Raw genomic sequence first — 19,498 nt, 5'->3', positions numbered from 1 at the left:
CGGGGTAGCTCTTGCCGTATCAAGAATTCCTCTCCACTGTACTCAGTCCTAGGTTACTCGTCGCCAATTCGTTGCGCGTCTCGACACACGCAAGACGATTTCAACCTCAACGAACCATCTAGCACATTGGGCCTCTCTATTCCTGGTGCCGGTGGGGGTTTTAAAGAGAACGGATTTCCCTGCACAGTCGTCCGGCATCCTTACGACGTGGCAGGCCCACCGTGATCTCCCAACTCCGCCACTCTCCGCTTTCCGTTTGTGCTCCGTCACAAATAGTCCGCAATACCTATCGCTCAAATACGGCTAGTGCACGTATGTCCTCCGTAAGCAAAGTTACTGTCTCAAGTCCGTAGAGGACTACCGGTCTGATTTGCGCTTTGTACATCGTCAGCTTTGTGCGGCGGCGTATTATTGTCGGCGTTGATCAGAGATCGCAAAGATACGAACTGCTCAACACTTCCAGTTCATCACCATCAATAGTCACTGTCGGTGGGAGACAAACGTTGCTTTCTCTGGAGCCTATTCCTACCATATATTAGGTTTTCGATGCATTGATTTGTAGCCTAATCCTCCTAGCCTCCGTTTTTAGTCTGGCGTAGATAGCCTCCGCCGTCCAAAGGTTTCTAGTAATGATGTCGAAGTCGTCGGATCACACCTTCAATAGCGATATTGAATAACATACAGGACAGTCCCTCCCCTTGCCGCAACCCTCTGCGCAATTCTAAAGGACTCGAGTATCCCCGAAACGCGCACGTAGCACATCACTTGCTCCAGAGTAGCTTTGATCAGCCGCGTCAGTTTGTCCGGGAAACCGTACTCGTGCATTATCTACCATAGCTGTTCTCGTTCAACTGTATCGTATGCTGCCCTGAAATCCACAAAAATATGATGCGTGGTTTCGTTTTACTTCCGACATTTTTGGAGGATTTGTCGGAAAGTAAAAATTTTATGCGTCTACTACACCACGGGCCCGCCTGATACTACCCTACGATTTCTCTTGCTATTGGGGATAGACGACGCAACAAAATCTGAGAGAGCACCTTGTAGGCGGCGACTACACCTACACCTACACCTAGACTACACCTTCCATCCATTCCTCCGATAGTTTCTCCTCCTCCCAAATCCTAGAAATTATCCAATGAAGTACCGTTGCTAGCGGTTCTTGACCATTTTTGTAGAGCTCTGCCGGGAGTCGATCCTCTGCGGCGGCTCTATTATTCTTTAGCTGATGAATTTCTCGCCGGATCTCTTCGAGATCGGGAACCGGCACGCTGTTGTCCTTTGTAGGCACTCCGAGGTTAACTTTCATTTCGTCTCCCCTGCTATATCGCCGTTGAGGCGCTCCTCGAAATACTGCTTCCACCTATCGACCACCTCGCGCTCGATTGTGATTAGATCCCCTCCCTCGTCCCACCACATGTCAGATTTAGATGTGTAGCCCTTACGAGTTTGGTTCACTTTCTCGTAGAACTTACGCGTGAGATTAGCCCGGAATAGTTGTTCCAGCTCCTCACAATCTCTGTGCTCCTTCTAGCGCTTTTTCCTCCTCAAAATCGTGGTTAACTCATCCCGTGCTCGTTGACACTTGGTCAAATTCTCTCTCGTGGATATGCTTAGATAGTTTTTCCAAGCCCTTTTTTTCCTCCCTTCGCTTGTTGGCATTCCCTGTCAAACCAATCATTTCGTGCACTCGAGGTTTCCACTCCTAGCACCGCGGTTGCGGCCTCGTTGACGGCCGAGCGTATCATACTCCATCCGTTTTCGAGGGTCGAAGCATCTAGCTCCACAGAGGAAGGTAGAACTTTATCCAGTACGAGCGCGTAGTTCTCGGCAACTGGCGGATTATTTAGCTGATGAATGCTTAACCGAAGAGGGCGGCTTTGTCGCGAAACCGTCGATAGTTTTGAGCGCACGTGTACTGCTACTGGACAATGGTCCGAGTCGATATCCGTACCCCGTAGGGAGCGTACATTGATGGTGTTCGAGAAAAACTGCCCCTCGATGAGAATATGGTCGATTTGGTTCGAAGTTCGTTGGTCAGGTGATCTCCAACTGGCTTTGTGGATATCTTTGTTGGGAAAGAAAGTGTTTCTGATCACCAAGCCTCGGGAAGCTGCAAAGTTGATGCATCTCTAGCCGTTATCGTTGGTGTTGCACTGCAGGCTATGGGCCCCGATCACCGGTCTATACATTGCTTCCCTGCCGACCTGGGCGTTCATATCCCCGATGACGATCTGGATGTCCCGTCGTGAACAGATGTCGTACGTTGCCTTCAGCTGCGCATAGAACACTTGCTTCTCGTCGTCGGGTCTACCTTCGTGTGGACAATGCACGTTTATAATGGTGTAGTTGAAGAAACGGTCTTGTACTCTCAACACGCACATCCTCTCGTTGATCGCTTTTCAGTCCATTACGCGATCCTGCATTTTGCCCAACTCTACGAAGCCCGTTCCCAGCTCGTTGATCGCTCCACCGCTCTGGAAAAATTGGGCTTTACTGTCACGGATCCTCCACACCTTCTCGCCTTTACGACAGATGTCCTGCAGTGCCACGATGCCAAATTTTCGAGGTTCTAACTGATCGAGCAGCACCCTATCGCCACCAACGAAATTGAGCGTTTTGCAGTTCCACGTACCAAGTCTCTATTCCATATCCTTAGTTCGTCACCTTTGTCAATGCCGAACGTTCCGAATAACGGAGAGCTACATAGTTGTGAAACTTTCAAAGACTATGAGAGATACAAAACGATGTCGGTTATATAGTTATTCAAAGGCGCCTCATCAAAACTATACTTGTGCTACAGTTTTAGCTTGGTGTATTGTTATTCTGCGTTGAATTTTGTTTTTTAAATGTATTTCGGGGGGGGGGGGAGGGGCTGGGGGCTTTGCTACGTGGCTGCGCATCACAGCATTCACCTCGACTGCATTCCGATCGGGTTTGTTCCGATCAGAAACGTCCCGATCGACGTGTGTTATAGCATACGATGTATTCCGATCGAGGCGCAATTTCTCGGCGTCGGCGACTGACAGGACTTTTGATGTATTCCTCCAGTACGGTGTATTGCCTCCGTGTGGAAAGAGAATCTAGGTGGGCATGGTCAGCTGACATCGGTATTCGTGGCTCGGTATGTGGTAAGGATTTTGCAAAGGCAACCGACGAAGAGGAAAATGCAGAAAACAGCGCTGGGCGGATTAGATTCGTTAAGCGCTGTTCTATTTAAGGTTCTATACCATTCTATTTAAGATTCACCAATTGCCGAAGGTATCACCGAAGGTGGGTGCTGGCTTACGAAGCCGTCTGCAATTGAGCGGGAGAATATTTTTAGATCGCAGGCTTATGACAATCGTAGCCCTTTGAACAGGAGGTTCACGTCATTGAAATAGAGCAGGAATGTGAACGGTCCGAAATGACTGCCCTGGTGAATACCTGAGGTGGCACAGAATGTATTAGAATTGCAATTGGTGATGGCAACCATCAGCTGAAACCATTAGCTAGGTAAGAACGGAACGCGGGAGAGTTTCACTTATCATAAGTCTCTCCAGTTTAGCGATTGTGATTAAAGGCCTGTCAGCCGCGTCATTGTAGATGTCTTCAGTTTGCCTTATTACAGACATGTTGTTGACGATGTGCGTATCAAGGTACAGTAAATTAGTAGTAGTGAAACGACCAGGAAGGAATCCATGCTGATCCACGCTTTCATTATTTGAATATTGCTTGCAATGCAAAAAAGTGGGGCCAAGACATTAGCTCACACAGTTCCGAGGCGGTACTCAGCGATGTGATTTCTCGGCAATTATTCACATCTCGCTCGTTGCCTTTTATGTGCACAAGAAACATATGTGCAGACTTGCAGTAGGACAGAAAAATGCCACTGAAAATGGACTTCTGGAACACGAACTGAAGTTGTCTAAGCAAATAAGAGATGAGTCTCTTCAAGTAAACGGACGGAATTTCAACCGGGCCGGGATTGAAGAAGGATTTCAGTTACATGGCGGCGGTGGAGATTATCTCGATATTTATACCCATACCTCTCAGGGTTTGGCCGTACGATGGGACGTTACTTGCGACGCGGTCGACTTTCACGCTGGATAAGCTTTCATGACAAAACACGCTAGCAAACTTTCCAGCGATTAAGCTGTATGTGTCTGTAGGGTTTGTGATTGTGGTAGCTTCATCGCGATGCATCATTAAGGAGCGCAGCCCCCATTTCTTGCGTTATGCATTCACAAACTTTCAGAAAACCAGGTTAGTCGCTGCAATTATTGAGCACTGCAACTCGTGAACGATTTGTTTTGAACGGTCGATAACTGAGAAAGGCAAACACTGTGAGCAATTCAGCAGTCATGTGCATGTGCAGACAGATAAAAAAAATATTACCAGGGGTAAAACCGTATGCGTTGAATGCGTTTTGTATTCGCCGCTGGATGAAATCTACAAGAGTTGTCAACAGACGGAGCCCAATAACTTTTAGAACTGTGGTTATCGAATTCCCGAAACAGGGCAATTTAGGACGGCATCTTTCAGAAGAGGAACCACCTTGATAGGATTCTCACATTGTAAGCCGCCCCTAACCAACTCTGTAACGGCCTCGAACTTTTTGCAAGGGTGGAATTGAGACATGTAAAGTCAAAGGAGCTTCTTTGGGGGAGGAACAGTCAACACAGCCGGCAATGCAAGTGGACTAGATGGCATTCCAGCGTCTGTTTCAAAAGTGTTGCACGCTCCATAAACAAAAATATTAAATACGCTGCAAGAGAACAAATTTCCTAAACTGTGGAGCCACTCGGTTATGCTTCCTAGTCTTAAGCAAGATAAGACAGACATCGAGAATTATAGAAGTGCTCCAAAATAAAATTTATATATTAACTATGTAAAGTGATCAGTTGCGCTATATTGGATTGAATTTGAGTCACTCTGCGTTCACAAGGCAACTTTTGATCGAGTGGATCACGGAATTCTGCTAAGCAAGTTAGAGAACCTCGAAGCCTATATATTCTTAATCGTATAGTATTGTACAAACATCGCCCCTTAGTCACAAGGTTACCAAGACTGCCTTCACAGCCGAGTGAAATGAGTTATTCTCAGGTCCCTCCACATCCTTCTTTTATACAAAATTCTAATTATACCAATAATGAAGCCTGTTGCTAGGGCAAGTTATAACAGTGGTACTGGCTCGAGGTGCGTAATAAAGCCTTTTACCCAAGGGCAAATTATAACTAGTCTCCGCACTTCCCAGTTCAAGAAAACAAGATTGGCTGAAAAGTAGTAAAGAGTATAAAATAAAAACGGATGAAGACACCGGCACTTAAGCACGGATACTGCAAAAAGAACGAAGTGCGGAATACAGAAAAATTACTTGGACGATATCACAATAGATCAAAATACTGATTAAGCTTGGGATTGAACTCAGTAGCTATACCGTGATAGGGTCATCCTATCACTCTAACTCAAACTCATATTTACGCTTTTGAAATTCAATCAAATAAATTCAATTCAAAACGATCCCATCTGACGGTTCGCCAAGTCGAAACCACCGCGGGTGACTGAATCAGTACTGCTGCCGTTGCCATATCTACTCTCCTTTACCGTCCTCCTCAGCACCCTCATCACCATCCTCCTTCTCCAAGAAGCCGCGCGAAGACCGTGTTGGTCGCGTCGCGAGAAAACCCTCACCCCGCATCCGTCGCGCACACTGTCAACCCCCTGCACCCTCGGCCCAACCGACGCGTACGGTAGAAACCCGTCCACCAACAACTGTGGGAGCTAGAGCTCTATCCATCCGAGACGCACTGATGGAAGGCACGCGAGAGCAAGATTGGGCACGGGTCAATAGATACCACCCGCCGGCACTGCCGTCGCCGTCGTCGCCTCTGCCGCCGAGATGGTCCACTCTGTTCATGCTGAAAAATGGTCGCTCGTGCCCATGGAACTGTGTGTGCGCGCCCGAAACAACATTTATCAACATCTAAGCCACTGACTGGCACTGGCTGGCTGGCTGGCTAGCCGGTCGCGGCGCAGTGACCCTCGACGGTAGCCGCCGCCACGCTACTAGGGTCCATCCAAACAGTAGTGGCCGCAGCCGCGTGTGTGCAATGCTCGCGAAATATCTAGCGTCGTTCCCATGAATATATACGAATGGCTTGGCTACGATGATGATGATTATTATTATTATACTCTTCCGCACGCGCGAGTAGTTTTTTGAACTTTTAAACTGCGATGCCTATTTGGTAGTTAACTCAATTCGGAACGGCCCGCTGAAGATGCTTCGTAACGATATTCAACCGAAGCGGGCATAGGTTTAATGGACTGGAACGTGTTTCAACTTGGAATAATTAGCAAAGTCGAGAAAACCTGTTGAAGTGTTGTTTAGTTGAATCCGGTCAAGTTTTTTTCTTTAGGTTAGTTTTTTTCGGGTAAGACCCCCATTCAAGAAAAATGACAAAAACTGCCAACTGCTGAGATCTGCAGAACCCGGTCATCCGTAAAGGGGAAAATTGCTCTCAAATTTCAACCTGGAATTCTTTCGGATAATTTCCACTGAAGCATCCCCAACGTAGATAGTGAACGTTGGTGGCACGTTCGCTTGTGGAATTTTGTTGACAAAATGGTGTTATATTTCAGTACTTCTTCAGTCAGTCATTCACAAACCAACCTTTTATGCGGCTCCATAAAAACTACTGAAAATGTGATATCAGGCTAATGGTTTTTTGTTACACGTTTCTAGTTGCGGAAAATCCTCGTACGTTAGTGCTTTTATTGTTTCTCATGCCCGCCGGGAAGGCAATATTGAGGGATGAATGAACGAATAAATAACTTAATGCTGACGAAAAATGCAAAGTACAAAAAAAACAGTCAGAAGCCACTTTCCAGTTCCTACCTTCAAACAGGTTGAGCGCTTAATGACTATGACGTTGGTTCTTCGCTGCAGTCCTGCGAGAAGCGCCAATTCGGGAAGAAGAGCTCTGCCTCGGTACGGAAAGACGACACCGAATCTGTGCGAAAGAACAAAGAGAGGGAAAAAAATAAGACGACAGGATATAATGATCGTTCATTATGAAGTAGTCCGAAGTGGATAATAATTGCGCCGATGCGACAAAATTTGTGCTGCTACAATGTGCGCATCGTGGCAATAATAGTGTGGCGATTATTACCGTGTACCGTCTACGCACATACGTACTACAACATGACGATTTCGGCGCTGAAACAGATGCTGAAAATGGTGTACACCTAATTTGCATGGAACTTGTCAGCGCGAATGTGCGCCGTGTACACGAACGAAAAACATTGTAACGCATAATTGTTGGAATAACACGAGATAATATGCGTTTTAAATATTTTGACGGGGACTCGTCCGAACCTACTGCCGGGCTATTGTGCAGTGAAGTAAATTCTGAAGTTACTTTTAGGTATGGTAGATTGAATTCTTACTTCTTTTAGTTCTTTTAGGTTATACCTCAACACATCTCAGACTTCAATAGGAAGATACTCGTGCCTACATGTGCCTTCATGCTCATGTTAATCATGATCTTCAAAACGTGATTTATATTTGTTGGCAATGATCTGGGTTTTCACATATTTAAGAAAGAATTAGGTTTTTTAAAGTCGGGTCGTATCTAAGAGCGCTCGAAGGTTTCCCCAAAATGAATATTCCTAAGTCGAAATGAAGATATGTTAAATTATTTCGTCTGTCCTTTCTGTCTGTTATTTCTGTCCTTTTCTTAATTTTATAAGTTTTAGAACATCAAAAGTAACTGAATTGCTCAAGCTGTTCTTGAGATATTTATGATTCCGGTTTTTAAAAGACGGTTTCGAGAAAAACGCAATTAAAGTTTTTATTCGCTTTACAATAAACAGCTGTGGCATTATCAGTTTCATTTGAAATTTATTCAGAAGGGTTCCAGATACATATTATCGAAAAGTTAATCTTTTGAAATAATCAATTAAAAAATTCAATTTGAAAAACGCCATTGCCCCCAGCTGGCACTTCGCGCTTTAGAAACTAGGGCCGAGAATCCGGTCTTTTGGAAACTCCGAATAAGACTGATGTTTTGTTTACTAAACATAGGAATGGCGTTCTCTTATTTTGCCACTATTTTTGTGATAAGTAGATCAATTGCGTAAAAATAGTTCCTTTTTCAAGTCCAATTTTAAGTTCACTTTTGTATTAAATTTTAAGTTTAGTTTGCAGGCAAATTTAAGTTCCATTTCAAGTTCAAATTCAATTCTAATTTCATGCCCAATTTCAACACCGATGTCAAGCCCAATTTTGGTTTCAAGTCCAATTACAACTACAGTTTCCAGTGTCAGCTACACTTCGGAATACCCGGGTGTTTAATCCACCTCATCGAAACAACATGAGCCAACGTGCCGTTTCATGAAAGCATTCAACGATCTACACAGTATATAGTAAATGCTACCATGACACCAGCAAATATTAAAAATAGGCCTAGCTTATATTTTAGGGGACAGTTGCATTCCATTTGAGTTTTTTTATTGTTCATGTTCATAGTCAGTAAGTTGTTTTTTGGAAAACGGGCTTGTAGCCCACACCTTAACTGAGCAAATGAATAAATAAATTTCAAAACTAATTTCTACTTTGATTTGAAGTCCAACTTCAAGTATAATTTGAAGTTCAATTGAAAACCATTTGCCATTGCCATTTTTAAGTCCAAATTAAGGTTAGGTGATGGAATTCGAAAAATTATGTTCTGTCACATGGAATTTTTTTGAAATATCTGCAAACAGTTTCTTTAGAATTTAGATTCTTTAGAAAATTCACAGATGGATTGCCGATCAATCTAAAGGTAGTCCATCTCCTGCTGCTCTCCAGAAAAAGAATAAAAAAATGGAAAATGAATAAAATCAGGCAGGAAAAACGAAACAGAGGAAAATCAGAACGCAGGAAAAAAGCGAAATGAAGAATGAAAGGAACAGGACAGGAAATAAAAATTAAAAAGGAATAGAGAAAGTGGAGTTGGCTGGTAAACGGCTTGGTAATGCGTGCCATCGGTGCCTTGTGCACTGGGCATAAAATAGACCCCACAGTGGTTCACAGCCTCTTACCTAGCAACTCCTACCCCTACCTCCTCGTGGTACCAGCCGGGATACGAGCAACCTCGGTGGAGATCGGGTAACCAACCCCGGTGGAAACCAGGCGTGTGAAACTGAAGGGTAAAGATGCGGCTAACATCTTTTTACGCTTCCTACACGTCCGACACAAAAAGAAAAAAAAGCAAAAAAGTAACTTTGTTCGAGCGCTTACCAATACACATTTATCCGAGGCTGAAGTTAGAACGGGCTACTCACAAATACATTTGGTCCGAGGCAAAGTTTGTTATGGGCTAGATGAGATGTTGGCTACACGAAAAATGTATGGGAATGACATTTGTGACAGTGGGGTGGTGGAAACCAAGGTCGTATGCTGACAAGGGAGGAGGGCTCTTTCGAGCTACGTGGGCCCTCCGGCGATACTGTGGGGTTGGTTGCAGGCTTTGCAAGCCTGAACCACTAAAAAAAACCAAAGCAATGGACTCCGTAAGTAATAATAATAACTCTAATCGGAACAATCGGCAAAGACCCAGGCGACGAAAACAGACTAACGATTGGAAATTAGGAACATGGAACTGTCGGCCTCTAACTTTCCTCGGAAGTACCCACGTGCTTTCTAAAGAAGTGAAGAACCGCAAGTTCGACATCGTAGCGCTGCAGGAGGTATGCTGGAAAGGAACGATGGTACGTACGTATAGAGATGGTCATACCATCTACCAGAGCTGCGGCAATAAACACGAGCTGGGCAAAGCTTTTATAGTGATGGGCGAGATGCAGAAGCGGGTGATCGGGTGGTGGCCGATCAACCCCCGAATGTGCAGATTAAGAATCAAGGGCCGATTCTTCAATATAAGCATAATTAACGTGCACAGCCCTCACCTCGGAAGTACCGATGATGACAAAGACGAATTCTACGCGCAGTTGGAGCGTGAATACGACCGCTGCCCAAGACATGATGTCAAAATTATCATCGGGGACTGTAATGCTCAGGTTGGTCAGGAGGAGGAATTCAAACCGGTGATTGAACGGTTCAGCGCTCACCCGCAAACGAACGAAAATGGCCTAAGACTTGTCGACTTCGCCGCCTCCAAGAACATGGCCATACGTAGTACCTTCTTCCAGCATAACCTCTACCATCGGTACACCTGGAGATCACCCATCCAGACAGAATCACAAATCGACCACGTTCTGATAGATGGTCGGCACTTTTCAGACATTATCGACGTCAGAACCTATCCGGGCGCTAACATTGATTCGGATCACTACCTAGTGATGGTAAGGATACGTCAAAAACTATCTGTTGTGAACAACATACGATACCGCCGCTCGCCACGGTATAATCTAGCTCGACTGAAGCAACCGGAGGTCGCCGAAAACTGCGCGTTATCTCTCGAAACCGCGCGGCCAGAAGAGGGTGAGCTGGATGAAGCCCCTTTTGAGGACTGTTGGAATGCCGTGAAAACAGCCATTAACAACGTAGCGGAGAACGTCCTAGGCAGTGTGGCACCGAATCGACGTAACGAATGGTTTGACGAGGAATGCCGGCAGATATTGGCTGAGAAGAACGCAGCGCGGGTACAAATGCTGCGTAAAGCCACCCGTCAGAATGTGGAGCGATACAAACAGAAGCGGAGGCAGCAAACCCGACTCTTCAAGGAAAAGAAGCGCCACCAAGAGAAGGAATGCGAAGAACTCGAACAGCTGTACCGCTTTCACGACACACGGAAGTTCTATCAGAGACTCAACGGATCTCGCAAAGGCTTCGTGCCGCGGGCCGAAATGTGCAGAGATAAAGATGGAGGTATCTTGACGAACGACCGTGCGGTGATCGAAAGGTGGAAGCAGCACTACGATGGACACCTGAATGGCGTGCAGGCGGAAGACCATGATAGCGGAGGAAGTGACCACATTGGCGCAGCAAGCGACGAACATGTGCCTCCCCCATCGATAAGGGAAGTTAAAGAAGCCATCCAGCGGCTGAAGAACAACAAAGCAGCGGGAAAGGATGGCATAGGAGCGGAACTTATTAAAATGGGCCCGGACAAGTTGGCCGGCTGTCTGCATCAACTGATTGTCAAGATTTGGGATACGGACTACCGGAGGAGTGGAAAGACGGGGTTATCTGCCCTATCTACAAGGAAGGTGATAAGCTGGATTATGAGAACTACCGAGCCATCACTATCCTGAATGCCGCCTACAAAGTGCTGTCCCAAGTCCTCTTTCATCGACTATCGCCAATAGCCAATAGATTTGTGTGAAGTTACCAGGCCGGCTTCATGGAGGGTCGGTCTACAACAGACCAAATCTTCACCCTGCGGCAGATCCTCCAGAAGCGCCGCGAATTCCAAGTCCCCACGCACCACCTGTTCATCGATTTCAAAGCCGCATATGATAGCGTAAACCGATAAGAGCTATGGAAAATTTTGGACGAAAACGGTTTTCCGGGTAAGCTTACTAGACTTATCATGGCTACGATGGATGGGATCCAGTGCTGTGGATTGTCGGACCCATTCGAATCACGTCGGGGACTTCGACAAGGAGATGGTCTTTCCTGCCTGCTATTCAATATTGCGCTTGAAGGTGTTAAAAGGCGAGCGGCGATCGAAATGCGGGGCACGATTTTCAATAAATTCAGTCAATTTATCTAGTTTGCTGTCGACGTGGATGCTGTCGGCAGAACATTTGAGGCAGCGGAAGAACAGTACACCAGACTGAAACGCGAAGCAGAGAAGATTGGATTGAAGATAAATTCCGTCCGGAGTACCTCAAGGCAGTATTCTAGGACCATTAATCTTTGTACTTTTCGTGAATGATATTTGCGATTGGATCGATTCCGAGAAATTGTTGTTCGCTGACGACCTAAAAATCTTCCGTACTATCACTTCCTCTCTCGATCGCGACGCTTTGCAAAGTGATATTAACAACCTGCTTCGTTGTTGCCTCGTAAACGGTATGGAAGTGAATGTATCGAAATGCAGCGTTATTTCTTACTGCCGCCTTCGCAATCCACACCGATTTTCATACTGCATACACGCACACGACATAACACGCTGCAGCTCCGTCAAGGATCTGGGGGTTACAATCGACAGCAAGATAAAGTTCGACGAGCACATTAACACGATTTCGTCCAGCGTACGCCATTATTGGTTTCATCCGTCGGGTTGCCGCCGATTTTGAAGATATTTATGCTTTGAAAACGCTGTATTGCTCTCTTGCTCGCAGTATTCTGGAGTATGCCGCACCGGTATGGTCACCATATAATGTTACTCACGCCAATAAAATTGAAAGCGTTCAACGTGCATTCATTCGGTATGCTCTGCACCGTTTGCCATGGCAGAACCCGCTACACCTTCCTGCTTATGAAAATCGTTGCCGGTTAATAAGACTAAGTACGCTAGCAGAAAGAAGAGTATTGTCGCGAAGATTATTTATTTTCGACTTACTAACGGGGGCCGTCGATAGCAGTTACCTCCTGGAGCAGTTGAACATCCACGCGCCTCGTCGTAGTCTGCGAAACTACGCGTTACTTTGGACCCCGACGCATCGAACAACGTATGGCCATAATAACCCGCTTCATGCTTGTTGTAGGCATTTCAATGAAGTAAACCAGTTATTCGACTTTAATATTAGCAAAAATAGGTTTAGAAATGCAATAATCAATTCAGAAAATTAGATCAATATGAGTAATACTAGTCTGTACTGTACTGAAGACTGTAAATAAAAATAAAATAATAATAAATACGTCTAAAACGAAGTATATGCTGGCGGGCCGGGACCGAGCGCGACAGAGCTTGCTTGGGCAGTACCGTGGTAATCGACGGGGATGACTTCGAGGTAGTCGACGAGTTCGTATACTTTGGCTCACTGGCAACAGAGGACAACAATACCAGCCGTGAGATTAAAAGACGTATTATCAGCGGGAGTCGGGCCTACTACGGACTCCACAAACACTTGCGGTCGAACAATTTGAGCCCCCGTACAAAATGCACACTGTATAAAACGCTAATTAGACCGGTTGTCCTCTACGGGCACGAAACGTGGACACTGCTAGAAGAGGACCTACGAGCACTCGGAGTTTTCGAACGGCGGGTGCTAAGAACCATCTTTGGCGGAGTGCAAGAGAACGGTGTGTAGAAGCGAAGAATGAACCACGAGCTCGCGCGTCTCTACGGCGAACCAAGTATTCAGAAAGTGGTTAAAGCTGGACGGATACGTCGGGCAGGACATGTTGCTAGCCGGCATTCTAGCAACTATCCTGCAAAAATGGTTTTCGCATCAAATCCGGTAGGAACAAGACGAAGAGGAGCACAGCGAGCGAGGTGGCAAGCACTGGATGCCCGCGGAACTGGAGATCAGTTGCCATGGACCGAAACAGATGGAGAAATTATACTGCGCAGGCCTTGTCATAAGACATTAGGCCAATTAAGTAAGTAAGTAAGAGAAAGTGGAAACAGTTGAAAAAGGAAAAGAAAAAGACTAGAGAGAAAAATAGGGGGAAAAGAGACAAAAAAGGAATACAGAAAAGAAGAGAAATCAATAGGGAAAAGAAGCAAAAGAGGTGAAACGGGATATAAAAGGAAAAAGATGCGACAAAAACTAACGAGACAGAAAAAAAATAAAGAAAACCAAGAACGCTGACTAATTGGATAGAAAAGGAGAAAACGGGATTAAAAAGGTAGAAAATAAAAAAGTAGGAAAAACGAGAACAGAAAAACAGGCAAACCGTGATAAAAACGAAGACAGGCTCAAATGTAGGATATAATAAGAACGGAACAGACAAAATCAAAAAATGGGATAGGAAAGAAGTTAAAAAGCGAAAACAAAACGGAAGCCGGGACCGAAAAAAAAGTCGAAACGGGACAGAAAACGACCAAAACGAAACAAGAACCGAAGAAATACGGACCCCTGAAAATGAGAAAAAAGGCAAAAAACGGAAAAGAGGAAAATCAGGACGCAGACAAGGAGCGAAAAATGGGACAGTAAATGAAGAAAAAAGAATAGAGAAAGAGGAAGCGGCGAATATAGAGAGAAAAGAACAAAAGCGAAGACAAGAGAGAGATTGACGCAAAAGGGAAAAAGGTCAAACGAGATATAAAAGGAGAAATATGGGACAAATGGGGCAGAAAAGAAAAACGGATTAAAGGGAAAGGTAAAACTAAAGAAAACGAATAACGAGAAATAAAGAGAAACAATGGAACAAACGAAGACGAAAAACAAGAATGAAAGGAGAAAAAAGGAGTTAGAAAAAAACGGTAACTATAAACTGAAAAAAGTGAAAGGAAGAATAAAAATGTCGGAATACGGAAAAAAATAGTGAAGAACAAGAGGAGAAAGAGGACGGAAATTAGAAAAAAATCGGATAGGAACAATAAAACAGGAAAAACTGAACAGAAAAAAGGAAAATAAGAGAAAAAGAGGAAGGTAGGCGCAACAATCAAGAAAACGGTAGATAGAAGGAGAAAAAAACGAAATAGCAAAGTGTTACAACGTGTGAGCGAATAGGACGAAAAATGTCAATTCTAATTTCAAGCAAAATTTCGAGTTCATGTCCGGTTTGAAGTAATATGTACTTGAAGTTCAAATTAGTTCAAATCCAAGTCTAATTTAACGTCCAATGTCAAGACCGATTTCAATCCTAACTTCAAATCCAATTTCAACTTTGCTTTTAATTCCAATTGCTCTCAAAAATCTAGAGATATAAACCTAATCGGCCGGTATTTTTGTGATAAGTGATAATATATTCGCTATCCTGCGATTACCATCCGTTTTGCCTGGCCAAAATATTTTTTTTAAGGTCGCATGCTCCTTCTTTTGTGTAGGTCTGGGTACGCTAGTGGTGATCCTTAATTCTTGAAGGCTCAAACCCAAAGCAACACACTAATTGCATCCGGTCGTCGTTGTAAAGCGTATGCCCGTTGGTATATACATAGTTGGCAGAAAGAGGAAGTTGCTCGAAAATGAAACATCTTCAAAGAATATGGCTAATGACAATATCTGAAGTACATACTACAACTCCAACTGCCACCTCCTATGGATTGTACGTTAATGGTAGGGTTTCAATCATATCCTCGGATTCGCCCATGCGTAATTTACAGAGAGGTTTAAAATGCCGATCTACTTCGTCATCACGGTGTTCGCTCCGTGGAAGCACATAGCGTTGTCACAAAATATGTGATCCGAAGCGCCTCGTTTGCTCGCGAATCGTCTAGTGGTCATCAGGCAAGACTGCGTAGACTACCACCGCTATTCTATATTTCGAACGACTTGGTATTTCGAACGAAAGTTCTTTCGAACGAAATTTTCGCCAGCAAAATCAAATGGTAAAACATTTCGTTCGAAGCAAGTCGAACGAAATAAAGACTCGTTCGAAATACAGAATAGGGGTGTACGTCCAAGTGCACGGCCCTCACAGCCCATCTTTTTTCCGTTCGGCGACCTATGCGTATCTTCGACTGGTACTAGATAGTCGGCTCCTGGCGCACTGAATGGCCATGGGTAGTATGAGCCATGAGTACTGGTACGATGCACAGTCAAATGTCCTATCATGGGAGCTGCTAGAACTCATCGATTTACCTTGCACCACCTGTTCGTGCGTTCTGTATCCAGAACTTTTGATGAAGCCCGTTGACGGTATCCCTATAAGCATGGCCGAACTTCTCATGGTAATGCAGAATCAGCTTCTGCATTATCTCAGATCTCCCCGATAAGATGATCAGGAATTTCTTGTTGAACGGGATCGCTTCATTGAACTCCATTCTTCCTCGAACTCGCAGCACACCTTCAGCATCTAGTATCGGAAAACGCTTGTACAGGGACGGTGGACCTCTCGATTCCCTTCGGTGGTTGTCCCGCTTCTAGTTTGAGATTCGCTGTAAGGACGTTCATCTTATTCCGAAACACGCGAATTGCGGCTACTTCTCGGATGATAATGCTCCGTAGCCTGTGATGTCCGGCGCTACCTTTGCGTGAGACATGACTACAGGTCACTTCTCAATCGATGATCGACCGTAGATATGCCACACAGCCATAAGCGTGGTCGCTCGTGTCATTAAAAATGTGCAGCTCGAGAGACTCTACCGCCGAAGATTTGCCATAACCAAGGTAACATCGTGGAATTCATGGTGGCGCGATTTCCGGAAGCAACACAATCCACTGCTAATTACAGCATTCATCGATCTCTTGATCCCACTCGCAACCACTTTGCCAGAGATGTTGGACGAGTGTCTTGCCATGACCCATGAATCGTAAATTAAATGGACACTGTTGTAGCACCAAAGGGTCGAAAAATCCCATAACACAGCTCAGGATATTTCGCTTTGTTGGCCGTTTTTCCGGGGTTGTAACAACCCAGGACTTACGAGACCCCCTAAAACAAACCTCAGGGACGGCAAACGGTCGCGACTTGCTGTCAAGAAAACACCTAAAAACCTTCTGCTTAACTAATCCCTTTATTGACGGATTTTCCCTTCGGTAACTCCTACCTTTTGGTTTCGGTGCTTCACTTCCGATTGCGGGCACACTCAACGTTCTGTAAGCGATGGCGACGACGCGGAGTTACTGCAATGGCGTCGATGGCAGGGACGCTCTTCCAGCTTAGGGATTGACGGAAGTGGTGACAACGGCGGACGTGAGGACAAAATTCGGTACAACCCAGGTCTAGTTCCAGGTCACGTTGCTAACGGTAGGTAAAGGTACAGCTCTCAGGAAACTCAGGGAAAGCACAGGGGTCCTGAGAGCGAGAGGTTTTTTAGCATCCGGCTCAAGCCGGGCAAAGTCGGGACTCTGGTAGAAGAATTTCTGAGTAGCCATACCTTTTGTTTGCTTCGTTATACACGTCTATCCTTTCCTCCTTCAAACTTTCTATGTTTCTATCGTTCACTTCTGTGTTTCTGTTTAATTTTGTGCAGTATAATTAGCTTTTGACGGTTGGACTTCAGACAAGTTAATGGCTTCATTTATGTTATGTCCAACGACCTAAGACCTTTTTTTCGCGCCAAGAACCCTACTCTCTCTCTCTCTCTCTCTCTCTCTCTCTCTCTCTCTCTCTCTCTGGCGGATCTTTTTCTTGCCATTCTCAAACTGGACTAGCTTGACTCCATTTTTCCGCCCCTGATGGGTGGGTGGAAACCGTCGACGCGTGGCTGCGTACGTCGCCGGGGAAAGCTGTTCGCAATAGAGTATTTCAACTATTTTCTTGACATTTTATTTCGTGACATTTATCAAACATTTTACACACGCGACAGTCTCCTAAATCTTGGGAAGAGACTATGCCGACGGTAACAGACATCTGTTTGATCTGCTTCGGAACGTTTTGATACGACTCCGGCGACTTTTCCAGAATTCTCTACAACTGCTTGAATTGCTTCAGCACCATAGGGTAACTGTCCGGGAAACTCACGTCGTCCTTAATCCAGAAGAGTCCCGTATTGAAATGCTCCCCTTGACGTTTCGTACTCTGCTCTAGGATCGACCGAATCCATTTGTCTTCAGCCGATTTCTGGTGCACTTGGTCTATAGATTTTTCGAATGCGATTTGTGCGAAGCGGTTCTTGTGGAGATCATGAAGACCTGCTGGTGGTGGTAGCCTAAATAATTGCCGTGCGACTCAGGAGATGCTCGTCGGGTCCCGTACACTGTTCAGTCAAGTTCACACCGTACTGCGATTGGCTTCGCGTGGATGTTATTTTTTAGCCCTATTAAAATTCTTGGATTCGTCTGGAATTCTTCTCCACTGAGCAAACGTTCACCGTCCAGTTGAGAACTAACTTTTCCTTCACTTCTCCTACCCCCCGACGATCAGCCAGTTCGGTCTCTATTACCGTGATGGAAGCTACTTCGTTCGTTCAGAAATGGAAACAGAATTGAGTGAGATTCTCCGCAAGCATCGACGTCTCACCGAATTTTGAAACCACATTGCCCACTGTACTGCTTCAGACAGACCCTGTCTAGCTTTCTGAAGTCCAGCCAGAATCTTAACATACATCGGGACATAATCAGAGCTGTCTTCATATCAGATGTTTTGACGTCCCGCACCGACTGCCTAAAACATTCTAGAAAGACTTGACATCTTAGATCCTGCGTAAGTTCCGCCTAATGCCCTAGAGAACTAATTACATCATCAACTTTCTAATGACCAGATACCGTGTATCTATCGTCGTATGACATCGTCCTTTACTGAACCGCCGTTAAGGTGGTAGTCGATCACTTTACACTAATACGTGAGAAAACTACTTGCCACTAATCCGCTTCTGGCATAAGCCTTTGCACGAGATAATAAGAACTTTTTTGGGCAATATAGTCCCAGTCACTCAGCCCTGTTGAGCTGTTGAAAGGATGGCTCAAATAGAGAAGATAGAACTTCTTTCCATGCATCTTTTGCGTGGACCAGTTCTTCCATCGCTTTACAATCTCGTTTATCATACATCTTCGCTTAGAGCAAAATATATCAAGATTAATTGTATTGCCTACTCTACTCTATTTCAGTTTTAGGACCCTCAAACTACGTAGTTAGATAACTATATAACCCTTATAAATTAGCGCAAGAGTTCTGCAAATGCTTAGTTACTGATTCAATCGTAAGTACCTGATCCATGTCCAGCATTTCTCGTGTCCGAAATCCCGTACAAACTTCGTAAACAGTCCGGATGCGAGTAAACAGCTTTATACACTTTGGTTGGTCCCAACAGCTCCCGCCATCTGGCAATCGCATTCTCTCCGGACAGTATCAACACCTCCAGGGGTCCACTAAAAGCGCATACTTTAATAAAACTGACGAAAAACAATAAAACTGAAGGTACATACCTGGTCATCAGCGAAATCAGCCGCCGGTGGAAAAACCGTCCCTCGTGCTCACGGTAAAACTTCTTTGCTTCCGGTTCGGTGAGCTGTAGCCGCTTGCTAGTTACAATCCGCAGCCCACTCGATTCGATCAGCTGCTGAACCGCAGCGTAGGCCACCGGATTCCGCACCAGATGAGGTTTAAAAATAGCCAAGGTAAAGCCACCAGCGGCACCCATTGTCGTCCCGCTGGTTGCTCTTCGCTGACGTAAATGCAAATTCAACACAAAATCGAAGCAACCGTGTGGTCGTAGAACCATAGAACGTAATGACAGAAGTTCTTATGCAATCGATATGTTTCAGGTGCGAGCGTAAATTACGTTACGTGCAAGGTTAGTCAAGAGAGGTTTTCTGATGTTGAAATTTGTTTTTCACCCCCGCTGGGTTACCCTTGACGATCACCGAAATTTTCAAAGCAGAAACTGTTGAATGTATAAACAACGTCGATGGTTGCTAACCACTCGTACCGCGCACGTCTGTTCTACAAACTGTGAAAACTAGATCACCTATTTTAACTCACCTTGGTTACGTGTTTAAAATTTTAAATTTCCAATATTTTTGGAAAAGCAAATTTATTAATTGCTTAGAAAACCAAAAACTTACTTGATTCAGA

General features: G+C 45.0%; 1 protein-coding gene across 1 annotated transcript; it reads right to left on the bottom strand.

Annotated features, from left to right (window-relative positions):
• Window positions 1-6,668: 6,668 nt before the first annotated feature.
• Window positions 6,669-19,114, bottom strand: LOC128737642 (nucleoside diphosphate kinase 6). The gene is made up of 3 exons (XM_053832318.1): window positions 18,850-19,114; window positions 18,632-18,792; window positions 6,669-6,992 (listed from the first exon to the last, which is right to left on the bottom strand). The coding sequence occupies exons 1-3, from the start codon at window positions 19,062-19,064 to the stop codon at window positions 6,904-6,906; spliced, it is 465 nt and encodes a 154-aa protein (XP_053688293.1). The 5' UTR covers window positions 19,065-19,114; the 3' UTR covers window positions 6,669-6,903.
• Between the last annotated feature and the right edge of the window lie 384 nt (window positions 19,115-19,498).

Source organism: Sabethes cyaneus, chromosome 2 (genome assembly GCF_943734655.1).
Source record: "Sabethes cyaneus chromosome 2, idSabCyanKW18_F2, whole genome shotgun sequence".
NCBI lineage: Eukaryota > Metazoa > Arthropoda > Insecta > Diptera > Culicidae > Sabethes > Sabethes cyaneus.
The sequence above is the reverse complement of the archived record's forward strand: the minus strand, read 5'-3'. Positions and strand labels throughout refer to the sequence as shown.